Below are 26,478 nucleotides of genomic sequence, written 5' to 3'. Positions count from 1 at the left end.
TTTTTTTTTTTTTATTGACAGAGAGAGAGATCACAAGTAGGCAGAGAGGCAGGTAGAGAGGAGGAAGCAGGCTCCCTGCTGAGCAGACAGCCTGATGCGGGCCTCCATCCCAGGACCCTGAGATCATGACCTAAGCCAAAGGCTTACTTAGCTCACTGAGCCACCCAGGTGCCCCAAGACCATTATTTTCAATTCACTCAAAATAAGGCCCTGCTCTGGGCCAAGCACCGTGCTTGGTGCAGTGAAGTAACAGGATGGGCACAGGCCCTGCTCCCTGCAGACAGACACTGGGTTAGACAGGTCACTACCCACGTCATGACTATGCTGGTGACAAGAGCTGGGAAGGAAAGGAGCAGGGAGTGGAGGAGTTAAGGGAACTTTTACTTGTGGAATCTGGGGGGTTGTGAATTGATTTCTCAGTTTCATTCCAGAGGACAGTCTGAATTCTAAAACTTCATCCTGATCACTACCCTCATGTGGTCCCCTCGTCACCGCCTGTGCCATGTGGTCCCCTCCCCAACACAGGAGTGCAGGCGAAATCTCTTCGCATGACGTAACGAGGCTAAACTGGCTAAAAAGCACTTTTTCTGATGCCTAGTATCTCTCTCCTCAGCCAGAGTCTCCCCTCTGAGACTTAGCTGTTGTTTATGGCCTACTGTACCTTTAGTAGCTCAAGTGGCATTCCTCTGTCTTGGGTCCCTAGCGGCAGGTGCTGCTCTGGCTCAGACCCTTGTTTGATGGTGGTTTCCCCCACTGTTACAGGGACAGGGAGCTGGCCAGATGTGGGGACTTAGGTGAGCAGAAGGTAGGAAGGTGGTAGGAAAGGCGAGGGAGAAGGGCAACAGTGGAGTGCTCTGCCCTCCCCACTTCATGGTGTGGGGCGGGGGAGGGAGGCTGGGCTGGGGCACAGCTGCAAAGAGCTCCCTCCAGGCCTGTGCACAAAAGCTCCAAGGACCCAATGTTCCCACTGTTTTTTCTCTGTTGCCTAAGAAAACAAAAGATTTTCCCTGGAGTATCATTTCCTGGTGACTGACCTGTGGCCACTGGCCCGTGTCTGAACATTTCCTAGTAGTCTCCCTCGCGTCTCCCGAGAGAGAAGCCCTCACCAATGGTCATCACCTCACAATTCACCTTTGTCTCCTTCCTTTTCATCCCTTCACCCCACCCTTCTTATTTCATGCTAAAGACATTTGGATAGTCAAGATTTATTCCCTCATCTGTTAGAACTCTGTGCCAGGCATTAAGAAAAATGAAAGACAGGGTACCTGGGTGGCTCAGTCATTAAGCGTCTGCCTTTGGCTCAGGTCATGATCCCAGGGTCCTGGGATTGAGCCCCACATCAGGCTCCCTGCTCAGCGGAGAGCCTGCTTCTTCCCCTCCCACTCACCTTGCTTGTGTTCCCTCTCTTGCTGTCCCTCTCTCTCTCTGACAAATAAATCAATAAAAATCTTAAGAAAAAAAAAAAAAGGAAAATGAAAGATTGCAAACAGCTTCGTAGGTACTAGGGCTAGGGGTAAGCAAAGAATGCCATGGGAGCCCAGAGGGGTCCCTGAGTCCGCTGGGATGTGGGAGGAGTGTAGACTGGGGAATTAAAAGGAAAGCATCCAGGAGGAGGTGATGGATGACCCCTGGGCTGAGACTTAAGGAATAGTGCTCTTTCCCACTGCAGCCATTAGCTGGGGATGGGAGGCCACAAGACTTCCCAGGTAGGTACCCCTGGCTCTGTGAGGCTCCTCCTGTCCATTTTCCTAAGGGAGCTCCCCTGGGTCTCTGTGGCCTAGTCAGGCTTTGCTCAGAATCCTGTGTTGCAGGTGGCCCTCAAGTAGTCCCCCGACTGACACATTGTCCTGGCACTGGCAGAAGGAAACACCTGCTAATTTGGAGGGTTTTTGGAGGAAGCCCTGGAAGCCCAGCATTGTGAGGCCCTCACACTCCTGACTCAGAGCTCTCCACTCTTGGCTTAAGGAGACATCTAGCATCAGAATGGATTAAACCAGCCAAACCGATTCTTCTAGGGCAGTCCCAGCCCTGCTCCCCTTCCTTGTCTATGAGAGCAGGGAGGGCAATCTGATTTAAGGGTTGGAAATAGCATCTTCAGGGTGAGGTTGGTGACACTTAACAAAACAGCTGGACTGGGCCCACCCCTTGTGTGAGTCATTTCCTCTGTATAGACAGCCACTTAGGGCAGTCCAACCAGCTTTCTTCTTGCCTCTGCTCATCCATGCTTAGACACAGAAAGGCAGGGAGTGCTTGAATAGTGAAGAAGAAAAAGCTAAAAATCCATTCCCACAATCCCCTGACCCCAGACCCACCCCACTTCTCCCAGCTAGCGAGCAACTTCAGACTCAGCAACAGAAGGGAAGGGGCAGGGCCTGGCTGCCTGGGGCTTCAGGGGCCTCCTCAGAAGTGAGGAGCCCCAGCAGAGGTGCCAGTGAGGCCCCTGGGTCCCGCTTACCCATGTCTCCCTCATCTTAAACCCTATAAGCAGGGTGGAAAAACTCTACAGCTCTTCAGCAATTGGTGCTGGGATAACAGGATATCCACATGCATCCTCACATTATACACAAAATTTAATTCAAAATAGATTATAGACCTAAATGTAAGAGCTTAACCATAAAGCTTTTAGCAGAAAACATAGGACCAAATCTTTGTAATCTTGACTTAGACAGTGGTGTCTTACATATAACACCAAAGGCAGAGACAAAAGAAAAAATAGATATATTGGACTTCAGCACAATTTTAAAATTTCGTGCCTCAAAAGACACCAGCAAGAAAGTGAAAAGACAGCCCCCAGAATTGGAAAAATTATTTGCAAGCCATGTATATGGTATGGGCTTAGATCCCAAATATCCTAAGTATATAAAGAACCCTTACAACTTGTGTTTGTTTCCTAAGGCCTCTGTAATGAAGTACCGTAAATTGGATAGCTCAAAACAACAGAAATGCATTCTCTGATAGTTCTGGAGGCTTGCAGTCCAAAATCCAGATGGCAGGAACTGTCTGGAAGTCCTGAGAAAGAATCTGTTCTGCACCCTTCTCTCAGCTCGGGTTGCCAGCAATCCCTGTTGTTCCTTGGCTCAAAGACCCATCCCTCCCAGCTCTGCCTCTGTCATCACGTGACTTTCTCACTCTGTGTCTCTGTCTTCACTTGGAATTCTCTTCTGTGTGTGTGTGTGTCTTCTCTTATAAGAACACCAATCACAATGAATGAAGGGCTCACCTTCCCCTAGCATGACCTCCTCTTAACTAATTATATCTACAACAACCCTACTTCGAAAGAAGGTCATGTTCTAAGAGACTGGGGGCTAGGGTTTTAACATATCCTGGTTGGGAACACAATTCCCTCTATAACACAGAAACAAAAAGACAAACCAATTTAAGAATGGGCAAAGGAGGGGCGCCTGGTTGGCTCAGTGGGTTAAGGCCTCTGCCTTCGGCTCAGGTCATGATCCCAGGGTCCTGGGATCGAGCCCCACATTGGGCTCTCTGCGCTGCAGGGAGCCTGCTTCCTCCTCTCTCTCTCTCTGCCTGCTTCTCTGCCTACTTGTGATCTCTGTCTATCAAATAAATAATTAAAATCTTAAAAAAAAAAAAAAAGAATGGGCAAAGGATTTGAATAGACATTTCTCCAAAGAAGATATACCAATGTCCACGAGGCACAAGAAAGGTTGCTGTGTCATTAGATACTGGGGAGATTGCAAACCCAAACCGCAAGATGGTACTTCACACCCATCGGGATGGCCATAAGCAAACAGACAGAACAGCAAAAAATGGTGGCGAGGATGTGGAGAAATTGGAATCCTCTCCATGGCCAGTGGGGATATAAAATGGTGCAGCCACTATGGAAAACAGTTTGGAAATTCCTCAGAAAGTTACACATAGTTACCATATGACCCATCCATTCCTCTCACGGGTACATGCCCAAGGAAATGGAAAACAAACATCCAAACAAAATCTTGGACATGAATGTTCACAGCAGCATTATTCATAATTGCCAGAAGGGGAAAACAACCCTAATCCCATCAGCCTGTGAGCAAACAGCGTGGTACATCCGTACCTTGGGATACCATTTAGTCATAAAGAGAAATGAAGTCCTCACAGCTGCTGTAACGAGGACAGACCCTGAAAACACGGTGCTAAGGGGAAGAAGGCCGACACAAAGATCATGTGTTAGAAGATTCCATTTATACGAAATGTCCAGAATGGACAAATCTTTGGAAACAGAAAGTAGATTGTTGCTTGCCTAGAACCGGAGCAGTTGAGGGGAAATGAGGAGTGACCGCTCATGGGCATGGGCTTGCTTTCTGGAAGAATGAAAACATTCTAAATTTAGATTGTGGTGGTGGTTGCACAACTCTGTGAACGCACTGAAACCGTTAAACTGGACACTTGAAATGGGTTAATTTAATGATAGGTGAATTGTATCTCAATAAAGATGTTCCTAAAAAGCTTCAAAAACAACCTCTGGAGTGCCCGGGTGGCTCAGTCGGTTAAGGGTCTGCTTCGGCATAGGTCATGATCCCAGGGTTCCGGGATCAAGTCCCCCATTGGGCTCCCTATTCAGCCGGGAGTCTGTCTCTGCCCTGCCCCACCTGCTTACGATCTCTCTCACTCTCACTCTCTCAAATAAAATCTTAAAAAAATAATCTTGGAAAAAGAAAGAAACAAACCTGTCTTCACTCCTTTCCCACTAGAAAAGCAAGAGCTGGATCTCCGAGGATGACTTCTACCGGCCTCCCCAGGAGCCGCCCCCAGAGAGCCCCTCAGAACGCTCCGTGGCTTCTTCTGGAGGGACACCAGAGTCGAGGCCCAGTCTCCTCCGGCATTTTTCTCAAGGACCAAGAAAAAGCTTCTCCACGGGGGCCTTAGACAAAGCATGCGTGCCTTCCCCGGGCAGCAGGAAGAGCAGGACAGCCGTGGCACAGGAGCATAAGAACTTCCGGGTGGTGCACCGCCGGCAGATGGGTAGGTGGCCTCGGGCTCCCAGTGACCTGGCTGCACGGGGCAGCACCTTCCAGAGAGTGGGGCTGCCAGCCTCTGGGGGGTCTTCTCACAGGCAGCACCTCTTCCCCAGATGTCATAAGGAGCAACCTTGCGGAGTAATTCAGGAAAGCATTTCAGGAAAAGTACTATATTTTCTCATAAAATCTCAACAAGGTAATGCTCAAAAACCTGTTTCATGTAGTGAAATATGACAGCTTTTTCCTGGAAGTCCTATGATTTTACGAAACCCTGGGTTCTGCCTGGAGCCGGGAGCAAACCCTGCCCCTTGTAGGCATTTCAATGTCTCTTCCCAAGGCCTTTATCTTAGGAGGTTGGTTTAACAGCTCCGGTAGGGTATATCAGCTCTGCTCTCTGGTTAGTGTCCTCTCTGTGCCATTGACAGTAAGGCCAGCTTGATTTCCATGCCCTGTGAGGTTCTAGACAGTGGTCAATAACTATAACCTAGTTTTTCCACAACCCCTATAAACAAAGAAAAAATGTGCCCTGGAGTCTGTCTCTTTCTCCCTCCATCTGCAGTGAGCCAGCAGACAGTTCTGGCCGGGTTCCTAGCTTGGGGAGTATAGGTAGAGCTCCTGTCTCCATACTCGCTTCATTTAGGTTTTTCTTGAAGTCCACGTGGTAACTGTAGCTGTGCCAGAGCAGGTGTGCTTTGTGCCCAGGCCATCAGGTTCCTCAAAGGGTAGGAAGACCCAGTACAGGTCTTTGAAATCTCCAAGGCTAGTCCAGGCTGGGCGAGAGAGAACTGCATGTCCTGTGGACCCCAGTTGGCGGCAGACCCCTGTGAAACAGGGAGCACTGAGCAGGGTGTGCTGGTTGGGCACCCGCTCATTTAGCAGATGGTTTTCTGTGGCGTGCCAGCCTGCTCTAGGTGCTGGGGACATAGCAGGAAGCAAAACAAAGTCTCTATCTTCCCAGACTTATATCCTAGTACAAGAGGCAGGAACTAAAAGAATATACAAATAAATGCATGGTATGGGCCAGTGACAGTCATTGCTATGGAGAAGAGTAAATTGGGGAGCACCAAGGTGGGGAGGATACAGCTTCATGCGGGATGGCCAGGGAAGCCCTCACACATAAGATGACCTCTGAGGAGATGGGAAGGGAGGGAGGGAGGGAGACGTAGGACAACCTTTGTGTCTCAAGCAGGAGAACAAATGCAAAGCCCCTGCATTGGGCACGTGCCTGGGAAACTGAGGAGTTGGGGAGAGGGTGTTAGAGATGAGGGCAGAGTGACGGAATGCCTCACTGGCCCCCGGAGGGGCCTTAGCTTTCGTTCTGAGGGAGATGGCAGCCAGTGCGGGATTTGGGGCAGAGGGACGTGATCTGACTCCCTTTATTTTTTTTTTTTTAATTTATTTTCAGCATAACAGTATTCTTTGTTTTTGCACCACACCCAGTGCTCCATGCAATCGGTGCCTTCTCTAATACCCACCACCTGGTTCCCCCAGCCTCCCACCCCCCGCCCCCGCCACTTCAAACCCCTCAGATTGTTTTTCAGAGTCCATAGTCTCTCATGGTTCACCTCCCCTTCCAATTTCCCCCAACTCCCTTTTCCTCTCTAACTCCCCTTGTCCTCCATGCTATTTGTTATGCTCCACAATAAGTGAAACCATATGGGAGTCATCCTGGCTCATATGTTGAAGGACCTCAGGGAGGGAGACCAGCCAGGTGGCTGTCACCATGCTCCAGGCCAGAGGTGACGGCCAACTGAGCCTGTGTGGTAGTGGTGGAGGTGGTGAGCAGTGGGGTGTTCCAGATATGCCAGCAAGGTGTGCAGACAGACTGCGTGTGTGATGTGGAAGAAAGGAAATCAAGGACAACTCCATGGTTTTTAGCCCAAACAGCTGGAAGGATAGTGTGCCATTTATGAGATGAGGAATGTTGGGAGAGAAGCCGGTCTGCAGTGGGAGGGTCAGGAATTCATTTTCAGGCATTCAGCCTTGAGGTGCTTATTAGATATTAGACATACACGGAGCAGGTGGAGATCTGAATCTGAGGTTCAAGGGCAAGGTTCAGGTTGGAGATAAAAACCGGGCCTAGGGACGCCTGGGTGGCTCAGTGAGTTAAAGCCTTTGCCTTTAGCTCCTGTCAGGATCTCAGGGTCCTGGGATCAAGTCCTGCATCGTGCTCTCTGCTCAGTAGGGAGTCTGCTTCCTCCTCTCTCTCTGCCTGGCTCTCTGCCTACTTGTGATCTCTGTCTGTCAAACAAATAACTAAAATCTTAAAAAAAAAAAAAAAAAAAACGGGCCTTGTTGGCATAAAGCCCTGTGAGTGGGCAAGAGGAGGTAGGAGGTGGATGTTGATGGAGGAGAAGACCCAGGAGTGAGCTCTGGGGTGCTCCCATGTTGAGATGTCAGGAAGAGAAGGAGGAACGAGCCCAGGGAACAGAAGAGTGGCCTGTTAGGGCTGAGAAAGATCCAGAAGCCAAGGGAAAGGAGGGGGGCTCAGCTCTCTCCAGTGATGCTAATGGGTCAGGCCAGACGGGGACCAATGATTAGCCTTTTAGTTGGTGACAAGGAGGGCATGGGGCTTTCCAAGTGCAATTTCAATGGAAGGAGGGGTCAGACGACTGACTGGAGCAGATTCAAGATGGAACAGGAGCAAGGGAACTAGAGACAGTTTTGATACCTCCTCAGGGGGTTTTCTGTAAAGGGGGACGGAGGAACAGGGTGGTAATTAGAGATGTGAGTGCCATCAAGAAAGCTATTTTTAAAGATGGCAGAAATAACAGAGTGTTTGTGTGCTGGAGGGAATGATCTGGGAGGGAAGGGAGAAAGCAGTGACACGGGAGAGGGAGGGAGGATTGTTGGAGAGACGTCCTTGTCCTTGAGTAGGCGGGGGAGGAGGGAGGAGTGTCTCCACCACAAACAGAGGGGTTGGCCTTAGACTGAGCCGTCAGTTCATCCTTTGTGACAAGGGGCAGGTCAGACTGTGGGTACCGGTGCCAGAGTGAGGGGTCTGTGGAGGTAATCTTGTGAGTCCTTTTTTTGTCTCGGTAAAATTCAGGAACAAGGTCAGCAGTGGAGGGTGAGGATGGTGGGGCCGGGGAAGGGGGAATGGCCCGCAGTCTAAAGTGCCTTTTTCTACCCCCAGGACTGTCCAACCCGTTCCGGGGTCTCATGAAGCTGGGCACCGTGGAGCGGCGGGGGGCCATGGGCATTTGGAAGGAGCTCTTCTGCGAGCTCTCCCCGCTGGAGTTCCGCCTCTACCTGAACACTGAGGAGCGCGTCTGCGTGGAGACATGCTCACTGCTGCGCTGCGAGTCTGTGGGGCCGGCGCACAGCGATGGCCGATTCGAGCTGGTCTTCTCCGGCAGGAAGCTGGCCCTGCGGGCATCCTCCCAGGATGAGGCCGAGGACTGGCTGGACCGTGTGCGGGAAGCCCTGCAGAAGTGCCGGCCACAGCAGGAGGATGAGTGGGTGAATATCCAGTACCCCGAGCCGCCTGAGGACCCCCCGGGTGTCCCCCAGGGCGGCCTCCCCTCCCACCCAGACCTGCTTCCTGAGCCTGAAACCCTCCAGGCCACACAGTTCTGTTGGTCCTCTGCCCAAGATCCTGAGCCAGACGCTATCAAAGAATCCCTTCTATACCTGTACACGGATAGGACCTGGATGCCCTATATTTTTTCCCTCTCCTTGGAGTCTCTGAAATGCTTCCGAGTGAGAAACAACGAGAAGATGTTAAGTGACAGCCATGGAATTGAGACCATCCGAGACATCCTGCCAGACACGAGTCTTGGGGGCCCCTCCTTCTTCAAAATCATCACGGCCAAGGCCGTCCTGAAGCTGCAGGCCGGGAGCGCCGAGGAGGCCGCCCTGTGGAGGGATCTGGTGCGCAAGGTCCTGGCGTCCTACCTGGAGACGGCTGAGGAGGCCGTGACCCTGGGTGGGAGTCTGGACGAAAACTGTCAGGAGGTGCTGAAGTTCGCCACGCGGGAAAACGGCTTCCTCCTGCAGTACCTCGTGGCCATTCCCACGGAGAAAGGCCTGGACTCCCAGGGCTGCTTCTGCGCAGGTGCCCACTCACTGTCCCCCCCTCCCCCGCTACCATGCACCTGCCTCCTGCTGCCTTGGGTGGGGGATTCCTGACTCAGGTTCTCCTGGGATGCAGCAGCGCAGAGCCCCTGCTTCTCCCCAGTGCCCATGGAGGCTGGAGGCCGGCGCCGCTGCAGGGTGTCGGCACCTGTGGGCGGCAGCTCTGCACGGTGCTGCTCTCTGTTCAGGGAGTTCCGTCAGGGGAGCTCTGTTCTCCACACCTTTCGTTATCACATTACCATATCATTCAATCCTTTTGGAGTGGGGCATGGTGCCCTTCCAAAGATTCCTGCATGCTTTCACAAGTGCACACAGTCTTTTTCCGTTACAAAAGTGGGCTCATACATCCCAGGGCCGTGCAGTGGAACTTTCTCTGATAATGAAAATGTTCTAGATCTCTGCTGTCAAGCCACATGTGGCTCCCAAGTACTCCACGTGCAGCTAATGTGGCTAAAGGAACTGAATTTTCAGTTTAACGTAAAGGTATTTAAATTGAAATGGGTACCTGTGACAGCACAGCTATCTATATTGTCCTATAACTTTTTTTTTTTTTTATGCTTAAGAATGTATCACGGGTATTATTCCAAGTCCGTACACCTGCTGTATCATTACTGTCCTCAGATCTGATTCTCCTGCGGGGGGCACTGGGCCAGCTGCTTTATTTGGATTATTTCATTTATTCCTCACAGTACCTATCCCGAGGTGGAGGCAGATGAGGGCCTCGACAGTCCTAGAACCTTGCTCCGCTCAAGTCCCCATAGGCCCTCTCCACTGCCTTGCTTTTCAAGGCGTGAGATAGTCCACGGCTCATGTTCCATTTTCAGCTCTTCTCCCCGATCCAGACACCCATTTCCATCCCCACGGCTGCTCCAGGCCAGCTGTGAAAGTTTCACCCTGCTGCGGAGCGCCACAGCAGGAGACCTGGCTCCAAGTGGCTTGAGGGCTGTCCTGTCGGCTGGAGCCTGAGGGACTAGAAGGAAAAGTCTGCTTTGGGCATCTGGAAGGAAGTGGTCTGCGGTTTTCTTCCTGCAGAAAACATGTTCAGGTCCCTGCTCACCCCCTCCCTCCGCCAGCCCCCAACCCTCACACTTTGCACCTTCAGCCTGTGGGTGTTGGGCTCAGTGAGGAGGCCAGGCCCCCAAAGCCCATGAGGAGGGTCCCCCGGTGGGAGTCAGTGCTGGCAAGGGGCACCTCTCGCTGCGCCTGTCACCTGCCAGCCCCGGGGGAGCTTGGGCTTCCTTCCTGCCGCAAGCACAGCTCTGTGGCCAGGCTCATACCCACTGCTGACGTTTGGCTGTGTTCATGGTATACAGGGTGCTTTCAAAATCTCCTCTCGCTTAAACTCTGTAATCACCCCACAGAAGAGCATGTAGCAGCTGAATTTTACAGAGACCACAATGGAACCTTGCAAAAATTCAGTGAAGGTTAGAATGAGGCAGCTAGGAAGCAGACAAGCCTACCCTTCCGGTCCCAAGTCCAAAGGGACCTTTTCCCATGCCGGTGGGAGGCAGCCATGTGTGCTCGGGATTAGAGCCAGGCTTTTGCTCTGCCCTGAGCATACTCCAAGCAGCTTCTCGCTGCCCACCATTGAGGAGGGACCTCCAGCCAAGCAGCTAAAGCTGGGCCCTGCCCCACTGTCCCGAGGTATCTGGCGTCTCTGACTCCGAGCCTGCACCAGGCAGTGTCCAGACTGCCACCACCTCCAGCTGGCTTCCCTACCCCCTCCCTGTGGCCAGCCTCAGGTCCCCAGCTCCTACCCCGCTCACCGAGGCCCAGACTCGGTCACTTCCATTTCTGGGCCCCAGTGGAGGGGGCAGACCCACAGGAGGTTGGCCTGCGTGAGCAAGCAGTGGGAACGCTGAACGCAGGCGGCTAGGCAAAAGAGGATGTGGGTGCTAGCGGCAGCCCAACCCCAGTCCAGTGGCCAGCTGTGCCACGTCATCGTCCCGTGACGGGGCTGTACTCACCTCTCTCTGCACTGATTTCTTGAGCTATAAAATGGCGACGACAATTGTTAACAGGGTTCTGTTGTAAACACTCAAGAACGGATTGTGTCTGAGCAGTATGCATATGAGTGAGGGTGCCTTTGTCTCTGTATCCTTTGTAATCTGTCCCTTCCTTAAAGAGCAGGTCCTTCGACTTCATAACCCCTGCCCTGATCGCAGACTCACACCGCCCCACTGCTCACTCACCCGCCGTCTTTCTCCCCAGGCTGCTCCCGACAGATTGGCTTCTCATTCGTACGACCCAAGCTTTGTGCCTTCTCTGGCCTCTATTACTGTGACATCTGCCACCAAGACGATGCCTCGGTGATTCCGGCCAGGATCATCCACAACTGGGACCTCACCAAGCGCCCGGTAAGCCTGGAGCCCGGCCTGTCGTGGCCACACGGGCTGCTGAGTGACAGAGGAATGGTCACTCTTCTCGCCGCTGCTCTTCATCTGTGTGGAGGACTTCGGCTCCAGGGAAGCCCGGGTCACTGGTTCAGGCCCCATGATGGGGGTGGAGGGGACCAACCAAGGGAAGAACATGGTGCTGGTCTCTAGCCCCTGGGCAGAGCTCTGTCAGTGCCACCCTGGTCCTCAGCTGCAGGTCTGAGGGTGGTTCTTTGCAGCGCCCTGTTGGCCACGGACTAAACTGTGTAAGGCACCAACAACCAGACAGATAGATAGAAATAAGGAAGGATAATTAGGATAGACTAGGTATGTAGATGGACAGTTGTGGGTGGGTGGGTGGATGTGGGTAGGTAGACGGCAGATGGGTGGCTGGGTGGCTGGCCAACCAGCTATGCTCCCCCCAAACCCCCGAGTGTCAGCCTTCTCTGTGGATCTGTTTACATATGTTTGAAAGTTGGAATTATCCTGGACTTGTACTGCTTTATAACCTGCTTTGTTCACCGAGTATCACTTAGTCTTAGGTCCTTTTTTATGTTCACCAAATGCTTTTGAATTAGATGTATTCCAGGATCTTTCACATTCCCCTTCTCCACCTGAGCTTACCCGCTGACCTAGCTGTGCTACCATTAGCCAATTATTTGACTTAGTTTCCTTGTCTGTAAAGAGGGATTCATAAGTGTGTGCCTCTGGGTTGTGTAAGGATTAAGAGGGATGGCACTGCCATGTCTTAGGGCCCTGTGTTAGTGCCCTTCCTTTCTCCTGAGGCCTGTCACACCTTCAGCCCCTAATTCACTTGGTCAGGCCCTGCCTCAAGGAGAACAAACTTGGCTTTACCCCAGAGGCACAGATTTGCTGCGTAAGACAGACACAGAAGCACAAAGGAGAAGTTGCTTACTTCTCAGGACCCAGGCCTGCTGGCCGCGGATGTGTCGTCAGAGCCCAGGGAACGTGTGTGACTCTCAGATTCTGTGTGACCCCAGCCTCCACTTTGCTAGGGACCGGAACCCCAGGACATTAGCTTCACTGTCCCCCACTCCTGTCCCCAGTGGTAAGTATTTCACTAACTACATGTAGAATATTAAACCTCAGAACCACCACAAATGCAAATAATTCCTTGGCCATTAAACACACTCCCTATTTACAACATCCGGACCCTTGTTAAGCCATCTTCTTAATCATTGCGGTGATTCTTGTGCCACTTCCTTTTCCCAGCTAGAAAATGACAGTACTTTTCTTGGCATATCTGACATCAGGAAATATCCAGCTCTCACTCTCAAAGATCCCTGGCCTGGGAAAAGACAGGAACATTCGAAATAGAAAGTGGCTGGCTCATGGGTTACGGGCCTCCTTGTTCACTGTTGCCTCTGGCTGATCCACTTAGGGAAGGGCTAGCTGGCACTTGGCAGGATGTCATCCCGGGACTGGGGCTTCTTTCTTGAAGCCTTGTCTCCTGCGAGCGCACAGGCCAGAAACAGTCCCGGGGGAGCAGGAAACTCCTGCCAGTCATTCTGCGGTGCTTGGCAGCTCTCAGCACACATTCCAGTGTGTGATTTCATCTGAGCCTCGCCCAAGGCCTGAAGCTGAGTGATGGGAAGGGCTGGGCCAGGGATAGAGAGGAGCTGTCGGAGGAGAATCCCCAGGTCTTTGCTACCTGGTTGCCCACCGGCCGGGAGGCTGGTACTTCAGGGCTCTGGGACATGGGAAAAGGAGCTGTCCATTGTGGGGGAGGCAAGAGATGGTGGTGGAGCTGGATGACAGGAGGCCAGAGGCTCCTAACCCTCCAGTGTGACCATCTCCTGAGGGCTCTGTTATGTCCCCCATGCTTCAGGGGACCATGGGGCCACACAGGCACTCGGAGTCAGAAGGCATCTCCCATTCCTAAGGAGATGCCTACATTTTTTATCTCAACTCAAACATTCCTGCGTTTTTTATCGTAGAAATGTTTACATAGAAAACATTCCTACGTTTTTTATCTCAACTCAAAATAATCCCATAAGGGAGGTACTTTTGATTTCCTCATTTTACAGACAATGAAACTAAGTCACAGAGGTTTAATGTTAGAAGATGACACTGCTAGGAAGTGGTAGAGCCAGGATTCAAATTCAGTTCTGACCTGAAAGCCTGACTCCTAACCACCGCACAGTAGCTGATCTGGGAGAACGTCTCAGCTCCTCCAGCCTTGTCACAGTGAGGAGGACCCTGAGGCCGGGTGGGTCTTCTTGTTAGTGAGGCCGCCAAGTGTGCAGAGACCATGCTCAGTTTAGGCCTGGGCTCCACTTTCTGCAGGTAGATTAGATAAGCCACTTCGGCTCCTGGAAGCCTCAGTTTCTTTATCTATAAAATGGGGATGATGAAAATAAATAAAAAATATTTTTTAAAAATGGAGATGATGACACCTTCCCCATTAGCTTGTCATAAGCATGAGGAAAGGATGTGGCTGAGACCCACAGCCCACTGTCTGGCACATAGTAGGTGCTCAGTAAGTGGCTTTGGCGTGAGGGTCAGGGCTGAGGGAGGAGTTACACCGTTCTGTGAGCTGGGAGAGGCCGGGACTGACGCCTCATCTCCACACAGGGCCTCGGGGGGACCTGGTTGGCGCTGCTGGCAAGAGCTGGGGAGCTCGGGAAACATCGTTAAGCTGTGTCTGATCTCTGGCTTCCTGTGGCTGGAGCCTGACTCAGTCACCTGGTTCCTGAGGCAGCCCTGGGGGAGTGCCTGTTTCCTAGGCAGGAAAATGGGGGCTGGGAAGACAGGAAAGAGTAGGAAGGGTCTGTGGGCCCAGGGGGAGAGGGGCTGGGTTTGGGCCTTAGGTTACTGGGTTCCCACATTGACTTTTATGAGTGGTGAACCTAGGCCAGGTCACTTCCCCCCTGGGCCTCAGTTCCCTCATCTGTAGAATGGAGACGGTGCCCTTGGAGTAGGGTGGGCGATGAGTGGGTCGGTGAGACCGTGCCTGTCCCAGAGGCGCTCACCAGACGGCCTTGCTGTCCCGTCCCTGCTGTCCTCGGGCGGCGCTGCAGATCTGCCGGCAGGCCCTGCGGTTCCTGACGCAGATCCGGGCCCAGCCCCTCATCAACCTGCAGCTGGTGAACGCCTCGCTGTACGAGCACGTGGAGCAGATGCGCCTCGTCCGGAGCTGCCGGGAGCAGCTGAAGCTGCTGGGGGATTACCTGGGCCTGTGCCGAAGCGGGGCCCTGAAGGAGCTAAGCAAGAGGTAAGCAGCCTGGACACACACCGGCCCTCCGACACACACCGGCCCGCCAATACACACGACACACACTCAGCCGCAGCCGGCGCCCGCGCCTCTCGGGAGGGAGGCCAGGGCTGGGCAGAAACCAGCTTCCCACTAGGTTGGGGAAACAACCACATGCTTTGAGAGCGGCTTTTATTTGTTCATGTATTCGTTTCATTCAACAAATATTTACTGAGAACATTCTGAGAGCCCAGGTTTGCGGGCAGGTTAAGAGGATTGGAGGAGGGCAGAGCCGGGAAGACTTCCGGGAGGAATTGACAAGGTGAGGCTGAATGATGAATGAGTAGGAGTTTAGCAAGGAGAAGAGACTCAGGAGAGAGTGATCCAGATGGAATGGGGACTGTGCACAGGCCATGAACGAAGTCTCCCTTGATAAAAAGAGCAGAGAGAACTTGGGTGGGAGGTGCCGGGAGGGAAGGGGGAAGTATGAGGAGGCTGGGAGGCAAGGGCCATTGTTGTTGCCCTGGCCTCTCCCTCCCCAGTCCCCCCCTCCCCCGCCCCTGCCTGCTTTGCTGCTGTCCAGCACAGCATCCCTCCCAAAATCTTCAGAAGAGGGCAAGATTAGGGTGAGACCCTCAGGGTGCCCTTTGAGAAGCTTCTTAGCCCCTGGAGCCTGGGGGCCTCCTCAGGGTCAGAGGGGATGCTGTGCTGCAGCATGGACTTAGGGTCTGTCTGGGTCCCTCATAAACGCCTCCTGGCACAGTCCGCTGGGCTCTCCTCAGGCCCTCAGGAGGGCAGACCCCAGGTGGAGGAGCAGGTGCCTTCTGTCCAGTGGGGCTTCGTGGCTGGGTGTTTGGGGACTTGGAGCAGCTCAGCAACCCCTCCACATTCACCCCTGCCCCTAGCTGCTCCTCTACACAGGACTGGCACAGAAGCCAGCCCTCTGCTCGGCTGCAGTTGTAGGCTCCTGGCTTGTGCTCCCCGGGCCATGGCTGCGTGGGGCCCGGGCAGTGCCCAATACAGGCCCCCCAGGACCCTCAGGAGGGGGCTGCAGGGAGCTCTCTCAGACATGGGGGAGAGGCAGGCTCCCAGAGCAGCCAGCTGGGCCCTAGTTGGGCGGCCACCATGAGGGACCCTAGCAGGCTGCTTCCTGGGGAGGTCTTGCCTGCAATGGTCAATCACTAGGCCCCTGGGTCTCCCCTCACTGCCCTCCTTTCTGAGATTCTAGGACTCAGGGCTCCAGAGAGTCTCCCTCCAGCACCCCGACCAGGGTGGTGAGATCTCGTTGTCGTCACTCTCCAGTCAGAGGGATCGCCTGCGGACCTGAGCTGACTCGGTGCCTGCAGGGTGGGTCCTGGATGCTGGCCTCACTTTCCTGGCCCTGGCCTGCTCTGACCAGTCGGTCTTTGACCTTGCTGACCTGTCCGGGCTGACCTTTGGGGCAACCCTGCCTCTTTCTCCCTGATCCTGCTAATTCCCATCCTTGGGTAGCTGCGCTGGAAACCTGCTATGCAGCCTACCAGCCTTTGAGAGAGCAAGGCGAGGCCAGGAGACATCGCATTTTGAAAGCATCATGGGGCAAGTGGAAAAGCTCGGGAGCAGCCTCTGCCCGGCCTCAGACTTGCTGTGTGACTCAGAGAGGTCGGTTCACTTGTCTGAGCCTCAGCTTTCTTGTCTACCAAATGGGCCAGTCATCTCTGTGCTCATGCAGCCTTCCAGAGTTGTGGTGAGGGCCCCATGAGGGGCTCAGAGTCTGGAGAAAGACACGATGGCCCTGGGTCAGCATGATTTGTGCATGAGGAAAAGCACCCAACCCAGCCTTGTCAGGGCCGGAGGGCCAAGAAAGCTCCTAGAGGAGATGGTGTCTGAGCAGAGGGTTTGCAGCATTTTCTTATCTTCTTTAGAAGAAAAAAAAAAGTGTTTCTTTTTTATAGAGATAATCAGTATTCAGACAGCATAAAAGAATCAGGCAGAAAGTTCCGATCACCCCTCCCCGCCACTATCAGTACTGTTAGAACTTGCTTCTAAAATTCTGTCCTTACCCATGCACATAGTGAACTGGGATTTTGCAAAAGAACGAGGAGAAGGAAGAAGGGAGGCCCCAGCCTTCCTGGCTCAAGGGGATCCGTCCTGTGGAAGGGGACGGGAGTGTGGTTCACCAGGACCCTTGAGGGGTTCCATGCAGCTGGGTCGTGAGGGTGGACGCCAGACCTCAAAGGTCCTAAGTGCCACACTAAAGGGGTTTATCCTGCCAGCAGCAGGGAGCGCTTTGCAAAGTTTTGAGCCCAGGACTCAACATTCTCCAGGGTTTAAAAAAGACTAATTTGGGGGTGCCCTCCTGGCTTAGTCAGTAGAGCATTGCAACTCTTGAACTTAGTGTTGTGAGTTTGAGTCCCACATTGTGTATAGAGATTACTTAAACATAAGATACACAAAGAGAGAAGAAAGCACGAAAGTGAAAAGCCCAGTTGGGCAGGAGTGGGGCACCAGGGCTGGTTTAGTAATTAGGGACATGAGGAGGCCTGGCCTGAGTCGGCCAGAATGGAGGCTGAGGACCAGAATGGTTGAGAAGGAGGGACAGGCCTTGAGTGTGAGCGGTGAAGTCAGGGAGGAGTTCGCCGTTGCTAGTGGCAGCCCTCTGCTGGGCCCTCTGAGGGAAAGGGGATCCTCAGACAGGCCTGGACATGTCTCCAGGGGCCAGAGAAGCCCCAGAGCACCCTCTCGATCCCTGGAAAGGAGCCATTCTAGAAACGCCCTGGAGGGGTGGTCAGAGGAGGGACCTGAGTTCAAAGGAGTCACACAGCCTGGGTCTGGAACCCAGACGTAGTAGCCCTGCCTGCGCCGTTTCCCGCCCCATCACTGGCTGCAGGGGTGAAGGGGCAGGCTTGCCTCTGTCTTCCAATGTCTTCCAGAATGCCTTACACTCCTCGGCTCCTTCATCTGGGCAGTCATCTTCACACAGAAGAGGACAGAGAGGGGTCTCAGGACTGTGGGGGAGAGAACAGAGTCCTGGAGCGGCCCTGGGGTGTGGATTTCTCTCCTGATGGCAGGATGAGAAGCATCTCGCCCCAGAGCCCATGCTCTTGTCCCTTCCATCTTGGAGTGCCGTGAGGAAAGCACCTGCAAACCCTCACTGAATGCGTGACGGGCCCAGAGGACAGTGGCTCGCAGGGAGGGTCTTGGGCCTGGCCGCTCCGCCCCCCATGACTGTGGGGGCAGAGGGCAGATGACAGAGATGGCTCTCCATCCAGATCAGCCCCACCCTTCCTGCCAGCTCAGGGACAGCCTGTGTGCCCCCCGCCCCCTGTGTTTTCCTGGTGATAAATGGCGGCTTCCTGTTCCCAGAAAGCTGGAAGTTTACTGGGGAAACCAGCATGGTGAGCTGAGCAGCCACTCGTCAGTGTCCTCACCCATCGTGGCACTGTGGCCTGCCGGGCTACTTGGTGGGGCTGGTCCTCTCTGCCCCAGACGGGGTTTCCACAGACCACAACTGAGGCCGTGGGGTGGAGCGTGGCCGAGCCCCTGTTGGATGCCCCGGGGCCTCCTTAGGCTTGGAGCCTTCTCCCCAGCCCCAGTACCCACACCAGCCGGCCCAGCCAGATGTCGTCCCGGGGGGAATTTCTGCAGGTGTTTCCTCTCCATCCCTCAGGACAGAACCCCTTGAATGTCTGCCTTGCTGAGGTGGAGCGTAGAGTCAGAGTCGCCCTCGGCCTTTGTCTCCCCGGTGCCCCACCCCTCAGTGAAATGGGATGTGCCAAACTTGGGCCATCTCTGTGCCTCTCGCATAGCACCGAAACCAGATGCGTGACTGTCCCCCAGCTAGCCCAGGGGCGACAGGAGAGCAGAGGCCACATGCTATGTATTTCTGTCCCCAAGCCCTGTCCTTGGTATGTGATGGTGGCAGTAATGACAACAGCTAACACCTCTGGGCATTCACTGGGTGGGTAAGGGTGCGGGCTCCAGAGCCAGACTCCTGCATTCAGACTTCCGCTCTGCCACTCACTAGGGGACTATAAGTGTACAGACCTTAAGGGGTGGCAGAATGAGTCAGTGGCTTAAGCTCTGAGCCCAGTTCCTGGTACAGATGTTAGCTTTGGTCATCGTCCTCCTCGTTGGTTAATTTTTTTGTAGATGCTTTATTTTTTATACCTTTAAATTTTTTCGCAATTTTTTTCAGCTTTGTTGAGGTGTAACTGACCAAATTGTGAGGAACTTACAGTGGATAGCATGATGAGTTGATGCACGTTTGTACACCATGAAAGGGCTCCTCCCTCTGCTTCGTTCACACATCCATTCCAGCCCTCACTTCTTACATACAGACTTTTGATGAGAGCGTTTGAGCTCTACCCTCTCAGCAAATTTCAAGTGCACAGTACAGTGTTGTCAGCTACAGGTGGTAATGATTCATTGTTTACCGTGTGCTGGGCTCTGTGCCAAATGCTTTAGATAAATTATTTAATCCTCAGAACAGCTCCATTTCTCAGGTGAGGAAGCTTGGGGTACAGAGAGGCTGAGTCATTTGCCCCAGGCCACCTGGAAGAGCAGGTCCCCACCCCAGGCGGCTCAGCTGGCTCTTAGGGACCGCCCCACCAGGCGTTCATACCCGGGTAGCAGCTGAAGGAATGAAAGCAAACAGAGGTTGTCCCAGATCGTGGAAAACCTAAGGAGCCCCTTATGTTTTGTTTGAAGGCTCAACCACAGGAATTACCTCTTGGAGTCGCCCCACAAGTACAGTGTCGCTGACCTCCAGCAGGTGAGAATGCCTCCTCGACCCCCACACTTCTGTGGAGGGACCTCATTCCTGGAGAAATCAGAAATGGGGACGCAAGAGGGGGGCTGCAGCTTCTCAGCCCCTCAGACTGCGTGTCTCACTGTCATGTGCTTCCCAGGCAGTGACCGAGTGCCAGCCCCTTCCCTGCTGCGGGGCTCATCCCCAGCGGGAGGGCAGGTCCCACGGGTGAGAGCCGGGGACATTCCTTTCCTCGAGGGAGGGCACTGTGGATTTGGGTCTCGTCTGCCAACACGGTCATCCCCAGTGACCTCTGCATCGGGGAACTGGACAGCCTCGTTCGGCCTGATCCAGGGAGCCTTTCTTGCCCAAGCAGGGAGAGACTTCTTTGGGGGTAGGAGTCCTTCAGGTAGAGTGTCAGGAGGGGCCGCAGACTACGTTTTCCAGACGGCCTCGGCCTCACTCAGCATAGCTGCCTGAAAGGCCTGGCAGCCCTCACTTGCCCTCCACAGATCGCAGATGGGGTGTACACAGGCTTCCTCAACGCCCTCATCGGATTCGCCTCCCAGCACGTCTACCACTGCGACCTGTGCACCCAGCGTGGCTTCATCTGCCAGATCTGCCACCACCACGACATCATCTTTCCCTTCGAGTTTGACACCACGGTCAGGTATGCGGGACACACGGCCAGCTGCCCACCCCTGCCCACAGCCAGCCCTGGCATCCCAGCGGGGCAGGAACACAGAACACGGAGCCGCAGGCTGGGGAGGCCGCCTAGAGCAGCTGATGCCCAGGCCAGTCACGGCCAGCTTTGGGCCAGCTTGGGGGACGAGAGAGCCTTCCGAGGACCCCTCCCTAGACCAAGGAAACTATCTGTCTCCCTCGAGAAGAGGTAGCTTGCTGAGTCTTTGAGTGGGGGCCTCAGTTTTGTCATCTACAAATGGGTTGAGAAGGGACTGAATGAGCCACTGCCCCAGAGGGTGGGCACAGGCCACACAAAGTGGGCACCCAGGAGGGGCCCCCACCTGGTTCCCTCCTGCAGTGATTGATGGTGGTTCTTATCCAATTAGCACTCATTATCAGGAGCCCCTAAATGGAAAAATTCAGCCGCCAAACCTCCATTCCAGCCCAGGTGGGAGTGGAAAACTGAGCAGGCGGGAGCATTCGTTCGTTTTCAGTAGGTGTCTCATGGCCTAGATTCAGCCCCTGGGCTCCGCTTTTCAAACGGCGGGGTGATGTTCTCAGCACAGGCAAGGATCATGTCACGAGTCCCCAGCAGCATCGGTAGGAAGTGCGGCAGAAGGGAACGTGCCTGTGGCGTGGCGCAGGGTCGGCGCCCCAAGGTTTTGTTCAGAGGTGGGGAGGCAGCACACGGGCCTTGGGTTGTGGGTGGCACTGCCCCTCCCCCCCGGCTCCGGTCAGAACACTGGCTACTGTCCCCCAGGTGCAGTGAGTGCAAGACCGTCTTCCACCAGAGCTGTGAGGCCGTGGTGAGGAAGGGCTGCCCGCGCTGTGCCCGCAGGCGCAAGTACCAGGAGCAGAACGCACTCACCTAAGCCAGCGTGCTGTCTCCATCCGGGTCCACCGGGCGGGGACACCCCGCTCAGCTCGGCCCTCCCAGCCGGGTTTGGCATCAGCCTGGATCCCCTCAAGGTGTCATGGCTGTCTCCCCTGTCAGGAAGACTCAGATGTGACCAGAGCACGAGCCTACCCGATGAGGCCCTCGATGATGTCCCCCAGTCCCTCTCCCGCCCGTCTGCTCCAAGAGGTGGGGACACCATCAGGGGAAGCGGGAAAGGGAGCTTTGCACTAATCAGGCCCCCAGCTCGCCTCACAGATGCGACACCTCCCGGAGGGCTGTTCAAACACTGTGGACATGAGACTTGGGCACATTCTCGATTCCACATTCCTGATTAAAAGGTCTAGTTTTTTAAGACAGGTTTTTTTTTTCCCCTTCATATTTCAACAGAAAATATTTTTTTATTCTTGACCCTACACAAGTCACCCAAGAAATCCAGGCATTCTCATGTGGAGCAAACATGTGGGACCATTTGGCCCACGGGGAGGCCACCAGGGGGCCTGAGCCTGTCAGCCAGACCGGGCCCTCGCTGCCCACAGCTCAAGTACGTGCCAAACTGCCCGGGAGCTGGCGGGATTGGTCCTGGTGACCGCCTTCTTCCTCCGCCTCGCCTCTCTTCACCCTGCCCTGTCCTCCTCCCCTGAAAACCCCATCACCTTTTTCCGGGTCAGAGCCCCCTGGCTCCCCTATAGCCTGGGATCTCGGTCCCGGTGGGAGAAGGGAGTGACTCGGAACCAGCACTGTCAGCACTTTGCGCCTTCCTTGGTCCAGGCCAGGGTCATCTTCCCTCCCCCTCAGCCCCTTGCCTACCGCAGACATCCAGCCCGATGGCTGCTGGAGACCTGCTGTCAGGGGGACCCCCTCCCCCAGAGAGGGCAGTGACCCCGGGCCAGGGCCGGCCTCGGACATCATAACTGCCAGGCTCCGCACTGTGCAGTGGTGACCCCCCACCCTGTCCTTCCACGAAGAGTGCCAGGCCTGCTGCAGAGATGGACGGGGACACATGGGAGCGGCCACCTTGTGGAAGGAGGCCCAGCCTCAGTTTACAAAGCCATGGCTTCCCAAAGCCTCGCTGGACTGGCCCAGGAGGGGCGCTGCCAGTACTGGAAAAGGTCACAGGAGGGTGATTGCCTTTTCAAGGGGTCTTGGGGTAGAGTGGGAGCCTTGAATTGTTTTCAAAATGACACTGAAACCCTGTGATTCGGGGCGATCTCTCTGCTGCCTTCTCCCATCTCCTCTGGACCCACAGCCCCCCACCTCCCACCGGGGTGCTCTGGCCATCCTGTCTGCCCTCAGCTTGGATGGGGGCCTCCGGTGGAGGTTGCCCGTCACTTTTAAGAGATGAATCTACTCCCACCTCTCCCTTGGGGTGATTCGGCTGCTGAGTCACCTGCCCAGCCCTGTGGAGCGGGGTAACTTGTGCAATAGAACAGAGGAGGTGGTGGGCAGCAGGGGAGGGGAGGGCTGCCACACAGCTTCTCTGTCCCCGTCACGGAAGATGGTGTACACCGATGCCCAGCGCACCAAAGCCTTCTAAATGGGAAAGTGGGTCCTTATCTCTGTCCTGCACCCCCACAGCCAGCATTAATGCTCCCCCGCAAACCCAGCCCGAGAAGAGCCGCAGGTGCCCCAGTCCCCAGGTGGACAGAGGCTGGCCAGCGACAGACGGTGCGGCTGGGGGCCACCCTGGAGGGCTCACTGGGGTTGGGTGGACAGGCTGTCTCCTGTCCACAGCCACCTCCCGGGGACTAGTAGCATTAGGACGGCCCCCTGCCCAGGAAAAGCTGCTGATGCTTCCAGATAAGTTGGCTTTTACCCTCTCACCCTCCATGGAAAGCTGACGTGAACCTCATTGGTGCCCACACTATTTTTAAAATGCCATTTTATGCAATAAACTGTTTCTAGTGAGGGGTGCTGGCCCTGAACAGTGCTTTGCAATGTGTGGAAGGAGCTGCTGCAGTGTGATTTTTGAATGATTTTGCAGTAAACCTGATTTTTCTCACCTCTGGTCTCGCTTCTGAATCCTGACGCTGCCACTGGTTGGGGGAGGCCACCGGCCATCCTGTCGTCCTCAGATGGGGCCCCCTCTGCGCCTTTTAGCATGGAAGGCCTGGAGAGGGGTGGTTGGGGTAGACATCTGCAAGCAGGGGATTTGCGCACAAGGCATGGGCATGCCAGGGAGGAGAGGCGACAGTGTTCGGTCTGTCCCTTCCCGACTAGGAGTCAGATATAGAGGCTTTGGAGGGATAGCATTGCAGGCCCCTGGTGCGGAGGTTTCCTCACACACACTCTTATGTAACAACTGAAGCTGATCCCTGAGATCCCACCACAGGGACTTCCTCCCTGTGCCTGTCAAAGCACAGACCCCTGGCCTCAGAACATGAGATGTGTCCGGACTGTTACTTCGCTGGGAAATCAAGTGAGGGGGCTCAGGGAGGAAAGGCTCTTTGAGCAGGGCCAGAATCTGGGTGCATGGTTTCAGGGCTCCATGTGGCTTTTAGTTGGCTGCTCCCTTGCCCTGAAGTTCCAGGAGGAGAAGGCCACCACTGCCCATGGCAAGGACAGAGGAGGGAAACAGACTCGTTCCCTGAAGCAGCTCACAGGAAAGTGGGATTGAAACATTAGGCTTTGCAGTTCCTTGTTCTTGAAGAGAACTTTCAGCCCCTGGGAGGGGGGAGGGGGCCCTTCTGCGCATCCCCTGAGCACCAGCTTCCCTCAGGGGCCTCAAGTCCCTCCACGATCAGTAGGGGGTGGGCTCTGAGAAGACCGAAGTACCTGTGTTTGAGGTCTGGGGACAGGGCCCCGTGACCTGGATGCTCCCTGCCTTTTTTCTCCATCCTCAGCAAGATGCCTCTGTGGACATTCCTTTTTTTCCTTCCCCGCTTCTACCTAAAGGAAAATGTGGAGTTTGGAGACTTCAACCCAACACTGAACGGGAGGACACTCATAATAAAAATGTTAATAATGAGTGTGTGTTCTTACAATAATAATGTGATAATACTACACCGTGTTTCGTGCAACTCATTCTCATCCAGTCTGACCAACCATCCTGCGAAGGAGGCGCCCCTGTCCCTTCTCCAGGAGAGAAAATTGAAGTGCTAAGGGCAGGCTGCGCTGGGCTTACCCTGCGGACAGCCTGCAGGGTGGCCCTCTTCCAGAGGACGATCCGGGCAGCTGGGGGATGCAATCGTACAGTGTGGGGAGGGGGGGATCTGGCCAGAAGAAGGCGAGGAGACTCCCCCTTCACCCCACATGCCATCATCCCGGCCCTACTGCTTCCACCTCCCAGGAGACAGCCAGGTGTGGCCCATGATCCCAGGAGGTGCAGGGGGAGGGCGGCGTCTGACTCTGAGGGCGCTGGCCCGGCCCAGAGGGGACAGGAAGCCAGGACACCGGGGATTGTCTCTAGCAGCCGCAGCCCTGCCTCAGCCCGGGAGGAAGTTCTGCCGGGCGCTCTCCGCTGGTGCCTCCCTCGCTGTATTGTTGAACAGGAAACCCGGCTGCGCGGGAGCTGGGCGGTGGAGGAGGGAGCGGCGGACGCCGAAACCACGCGAGCCTGCCGGGACAAGTGGAGGCGAAGCCAGTGAGCGGACACCCCGAGGTGCCAAGGCCGGGCCGGGCCGGGAGTTGGGGGTGGGTGGGAGCCGGGGCGGGGGTGCGGTGCGGCAGGTGGCGGGTCCTCTCCCCCGGGAGCGCCGCGCGCCTGCTCCCGTTCACCCGGCGCTGGGGTGGGAGCTGCGCGCACCCGGGAGCAGGGCCGCGCGGGTCGGATCCCCAGCGAGCAGCAGAGATGCGAAAGGCTGCGGTGCGTCCGGGACAGGAGGGGCCCAGGTGCAGGCCCCCGGCTCCGACCCAGGCGTTGACGGCGCTATGGTTCGCGTCGCCCGGGCAGTGGACCCAAAGCACCTCCTTGCGACCGGTCGGCCCCCGAGTTCCAGGGATCTTCCCGCTCCCCTTATCCCTCCGCTTCTCTACGCTCCCCCCGAGTTGGGGAAGAAGCCGTGACCCGGGTCCCCTCCCCACCCAGCCCGAGACTCTGCGCTCGGGTAGGCATCCCTGCGGTGGGAACTCCGCTCCGAGTTTTTCCAGGCCCCGCCAAGCTGCGCCCGGAAAGGGCCTGGGGAGGGCGGAGGTGGGTCCGAAGCGAGTAGCGCCTGCAGTCGGGCTGGAGAGGGCTGGTGGTGGGTGATTCAGGGTGCAAATGGCTTCGCTAGGTATGGGAACCAGGGAGAGACAACGACCGGGGTTGGGCAGTCCCAGAGCAGCGCGCCCGCGGGACGCAGAGGCTCGAGGACAGCAAATTCCGTGGCGGGGGTGGGGAGGAGGCGGGAGGGGCGGCAGGGGTGGGACCCTACCCACCTTGGGCTCCGCTCGCCACCCGGCAGCACCCCTTCAGCCGCAGCCCTTCCAGCTGCCGCCTCTCCCTTCTGCCTTCACTTGCTCTGGGCCCTGCTTCCACCCAACCGGCCGAGACACACTCGTTCAGGCTCCCACTCGCCTCTCGCAGATACAGCCGCGTTGGGGATGGGGGGCAGCCCTCCTGAGCATCCCTCTCCCTCTTTGCTCCCCTTGCCAGCTCCTGCTCCCCGAGGTCTCCCCCGGCCTAGCCCTTGGAAGCCCCGCCCAAGGAGATGGCAGGGGCCTAACCTGCATCCATCCGCTGGCTCCGCCCGTCCAGCCCATGGGCCCACAGAGACCTGACCCGCCGACGTGAGTGAGCCGCGGGGGGGGCCCAGGGGAAGGTGACCAAGGGGTATCCTCTCAGGGGTCTGTTGACCTAGCTCCAGGCAGCTCACGCACCACACCTCCAGTGCCCAGTGTGCACCCCTTTCCCCCTCCAGGAAAGCTTATTCCTAAGTAGTGAAGGAGCGCAGTGAGCCTCCCGCCAGACCCCTTTCCTTGGGTTCCTCAGCCTCAGCAAGCAACCGACTCCCAGCTGCTCCTGGGACACTTTTATTGGGCAGAAGATGGGTTCAGTGCAAGGGCTTGGAGCGACCAGCCCCTTAGGGAAGAGACTCTGATTCATCTCTTTGATGGGGAGACACAGGCAGGTTTACAGTTAGGCTCTGACCCCCAAGCCCGGGGCACTAAAAGCCAGGCGAAGCTGGCACGCAGAGGGTCGGGGTGCCATGATTCACTCCAGGAGAGCTCGGGGGAGGACACCGCGTGGGTAGTCATTGTCACAAAGTGCAATCTCTAGGGGCCACTCTCGTGGGGCAATGCGGAGATCACAGGGCAGGTGGGAAGGCCGCGGGGGCAGAGCCTCCCTCTCTCGAGAGGTGGAGGTGGGAGCTGGAGAACACCGGGCGGTGCGGGCCGGTCTGGGCGGGCCAGGCTCCGGGTTCATGTCCACGGCAAAGCCGCTGGGTAAGGAAGGAGAAACCGAGAGAACCGGTTCCCCGGCCTTGGCAGTCCCGGTCCCTTATGCCAAGGCCCTCGGACTAGGGGAAGCAGAGACACTCCCCGGGTAGAGCGTCGCCGGGAAGGCTCCCAGAGCTCCGCGCCTCAACTCTTGACCCCGCTGGCCCCGGGGTGCAGAAGCC

The 26,478-nt window shown here is 55.6% G+C and overlaps 2 protein-coding genes and 3 long non-coding RNA genes across 12 annotated transcripts in view; 2 read left to right on the top strand and 3 right to left on the bottom strand.

Annotated features, from left to right (window-relative positions):
- Positions 1–22,937, top strand: part of PLEKHM1 (pleckstrin homology and RUN domain containing M1) — a 46,524-nt gene extending 23,587 nt beyond the window's left edge. For 3 of the 6 annotated variants that reach the window (XM_082706464.1, XM_082706465.1, XM_082706463.1), the window contains 7 exons: positions 4,695–4,965; positions 8,098–9,018; positions 11,250–11,395; positions 14,455–14,648; positions 19,317–19,380; positions 19,869–20,026; positions 20,801–22,937. In XM_082706464.1, coding sequence (XP_082562590.1) covers positions 4,695–4,965; positions 8,098–9,018; positions 11,250–11,395; positions 14,455–14,648; positions 19,317–19,380; positions 19,869–20,026; positions 20,801–20,912 — 1,866 coding nt within the window. In that variant the 3' untranslated portion in view covers positions 20,913–22,937. The other 3 variants (XM_082706461.1, XM_082706462.1, XM_082706460.1) reach the window with 1 other exon arrangement.
- LOC309851334 lies at positions 8,948–11,310 on the bottom strand. Its single transcript, XR_014304727.1, has 2 exons — positions 11,231–11,310; positions 8,948–10,008 (listed from the first exon to the last, which is right to left on the bottom strand). It is a non-coding gene; the product is annotated as an uncharacterized lncRNA (long non-coding RNA).
- LOC309851335 lies at positions 13,472–14,701 on the bottom strand. Its single transcript, XR_014304728.1, has 2 exons — positions 14,407–14,701; positions 13,472–13,768 (listed from the first exon to the last, which is right to left on the bottom strand). It is a non-coding gene; the product is annotated as an uncharacterized lncRNA (long non-coding RNA).
- LOC309851333 lies at positions 21,609–24,034 on the bottom strand. Of its 2 annotated transcripts, none has more exons than XR_014304725.1 (2): positions 23,711–24,034; positions 21,609–23,072 (listed from the first exon to the last, which is right to left on the bottom strand). It is a non-coding gene; the product is annotated as an uncharacterized lncRNA (long non-coding RNA). The 2 variants fall into 2 exon arrangements; XR_014304726.1 differs by having other exon boundaries at positions 21,609–23,045.
- Positions 24,035–24,150: 116 nt separating this feature from the next.
- Positions 24,151–26,478, top strand: part of ARHGAP27 (Rho GTPase activating protein 27) — a 31,895-nt gene continuing 29,567 nt past the window's right edge. The window contains exons 1-2 of one of the 2 annotated variants that reach the window (XM_082706466.1): positions 24,151–24,536; positions 25,512–25,645. The gene's annotated coding sequence lies outside the window, so the exon portion shown is untranslated. The remainder of the gene's footprint in view (positions 24,537–25,511; positions 25,646–26,478) is intronic. The other variant, XM_082706467.1, reaches the window with a different exon arrangement.

The sequence above is a fragment of the Mustela nivalis genome, assembly GCF_964662115.1.
Source record: "Mustela nivalis genome assembly, chromosome: 17".
Classification (NCBI taxonomy): Eukaryota; Metazoa; Chordata; class Mammalia; order Carnivora; family Mustelidae; genus Mustela; species Mustela nivalis.
Note: the sequence above shows the minus strand (reverse complement) of the source record. Positions and strands in the feature narration are given on the sequence as shown.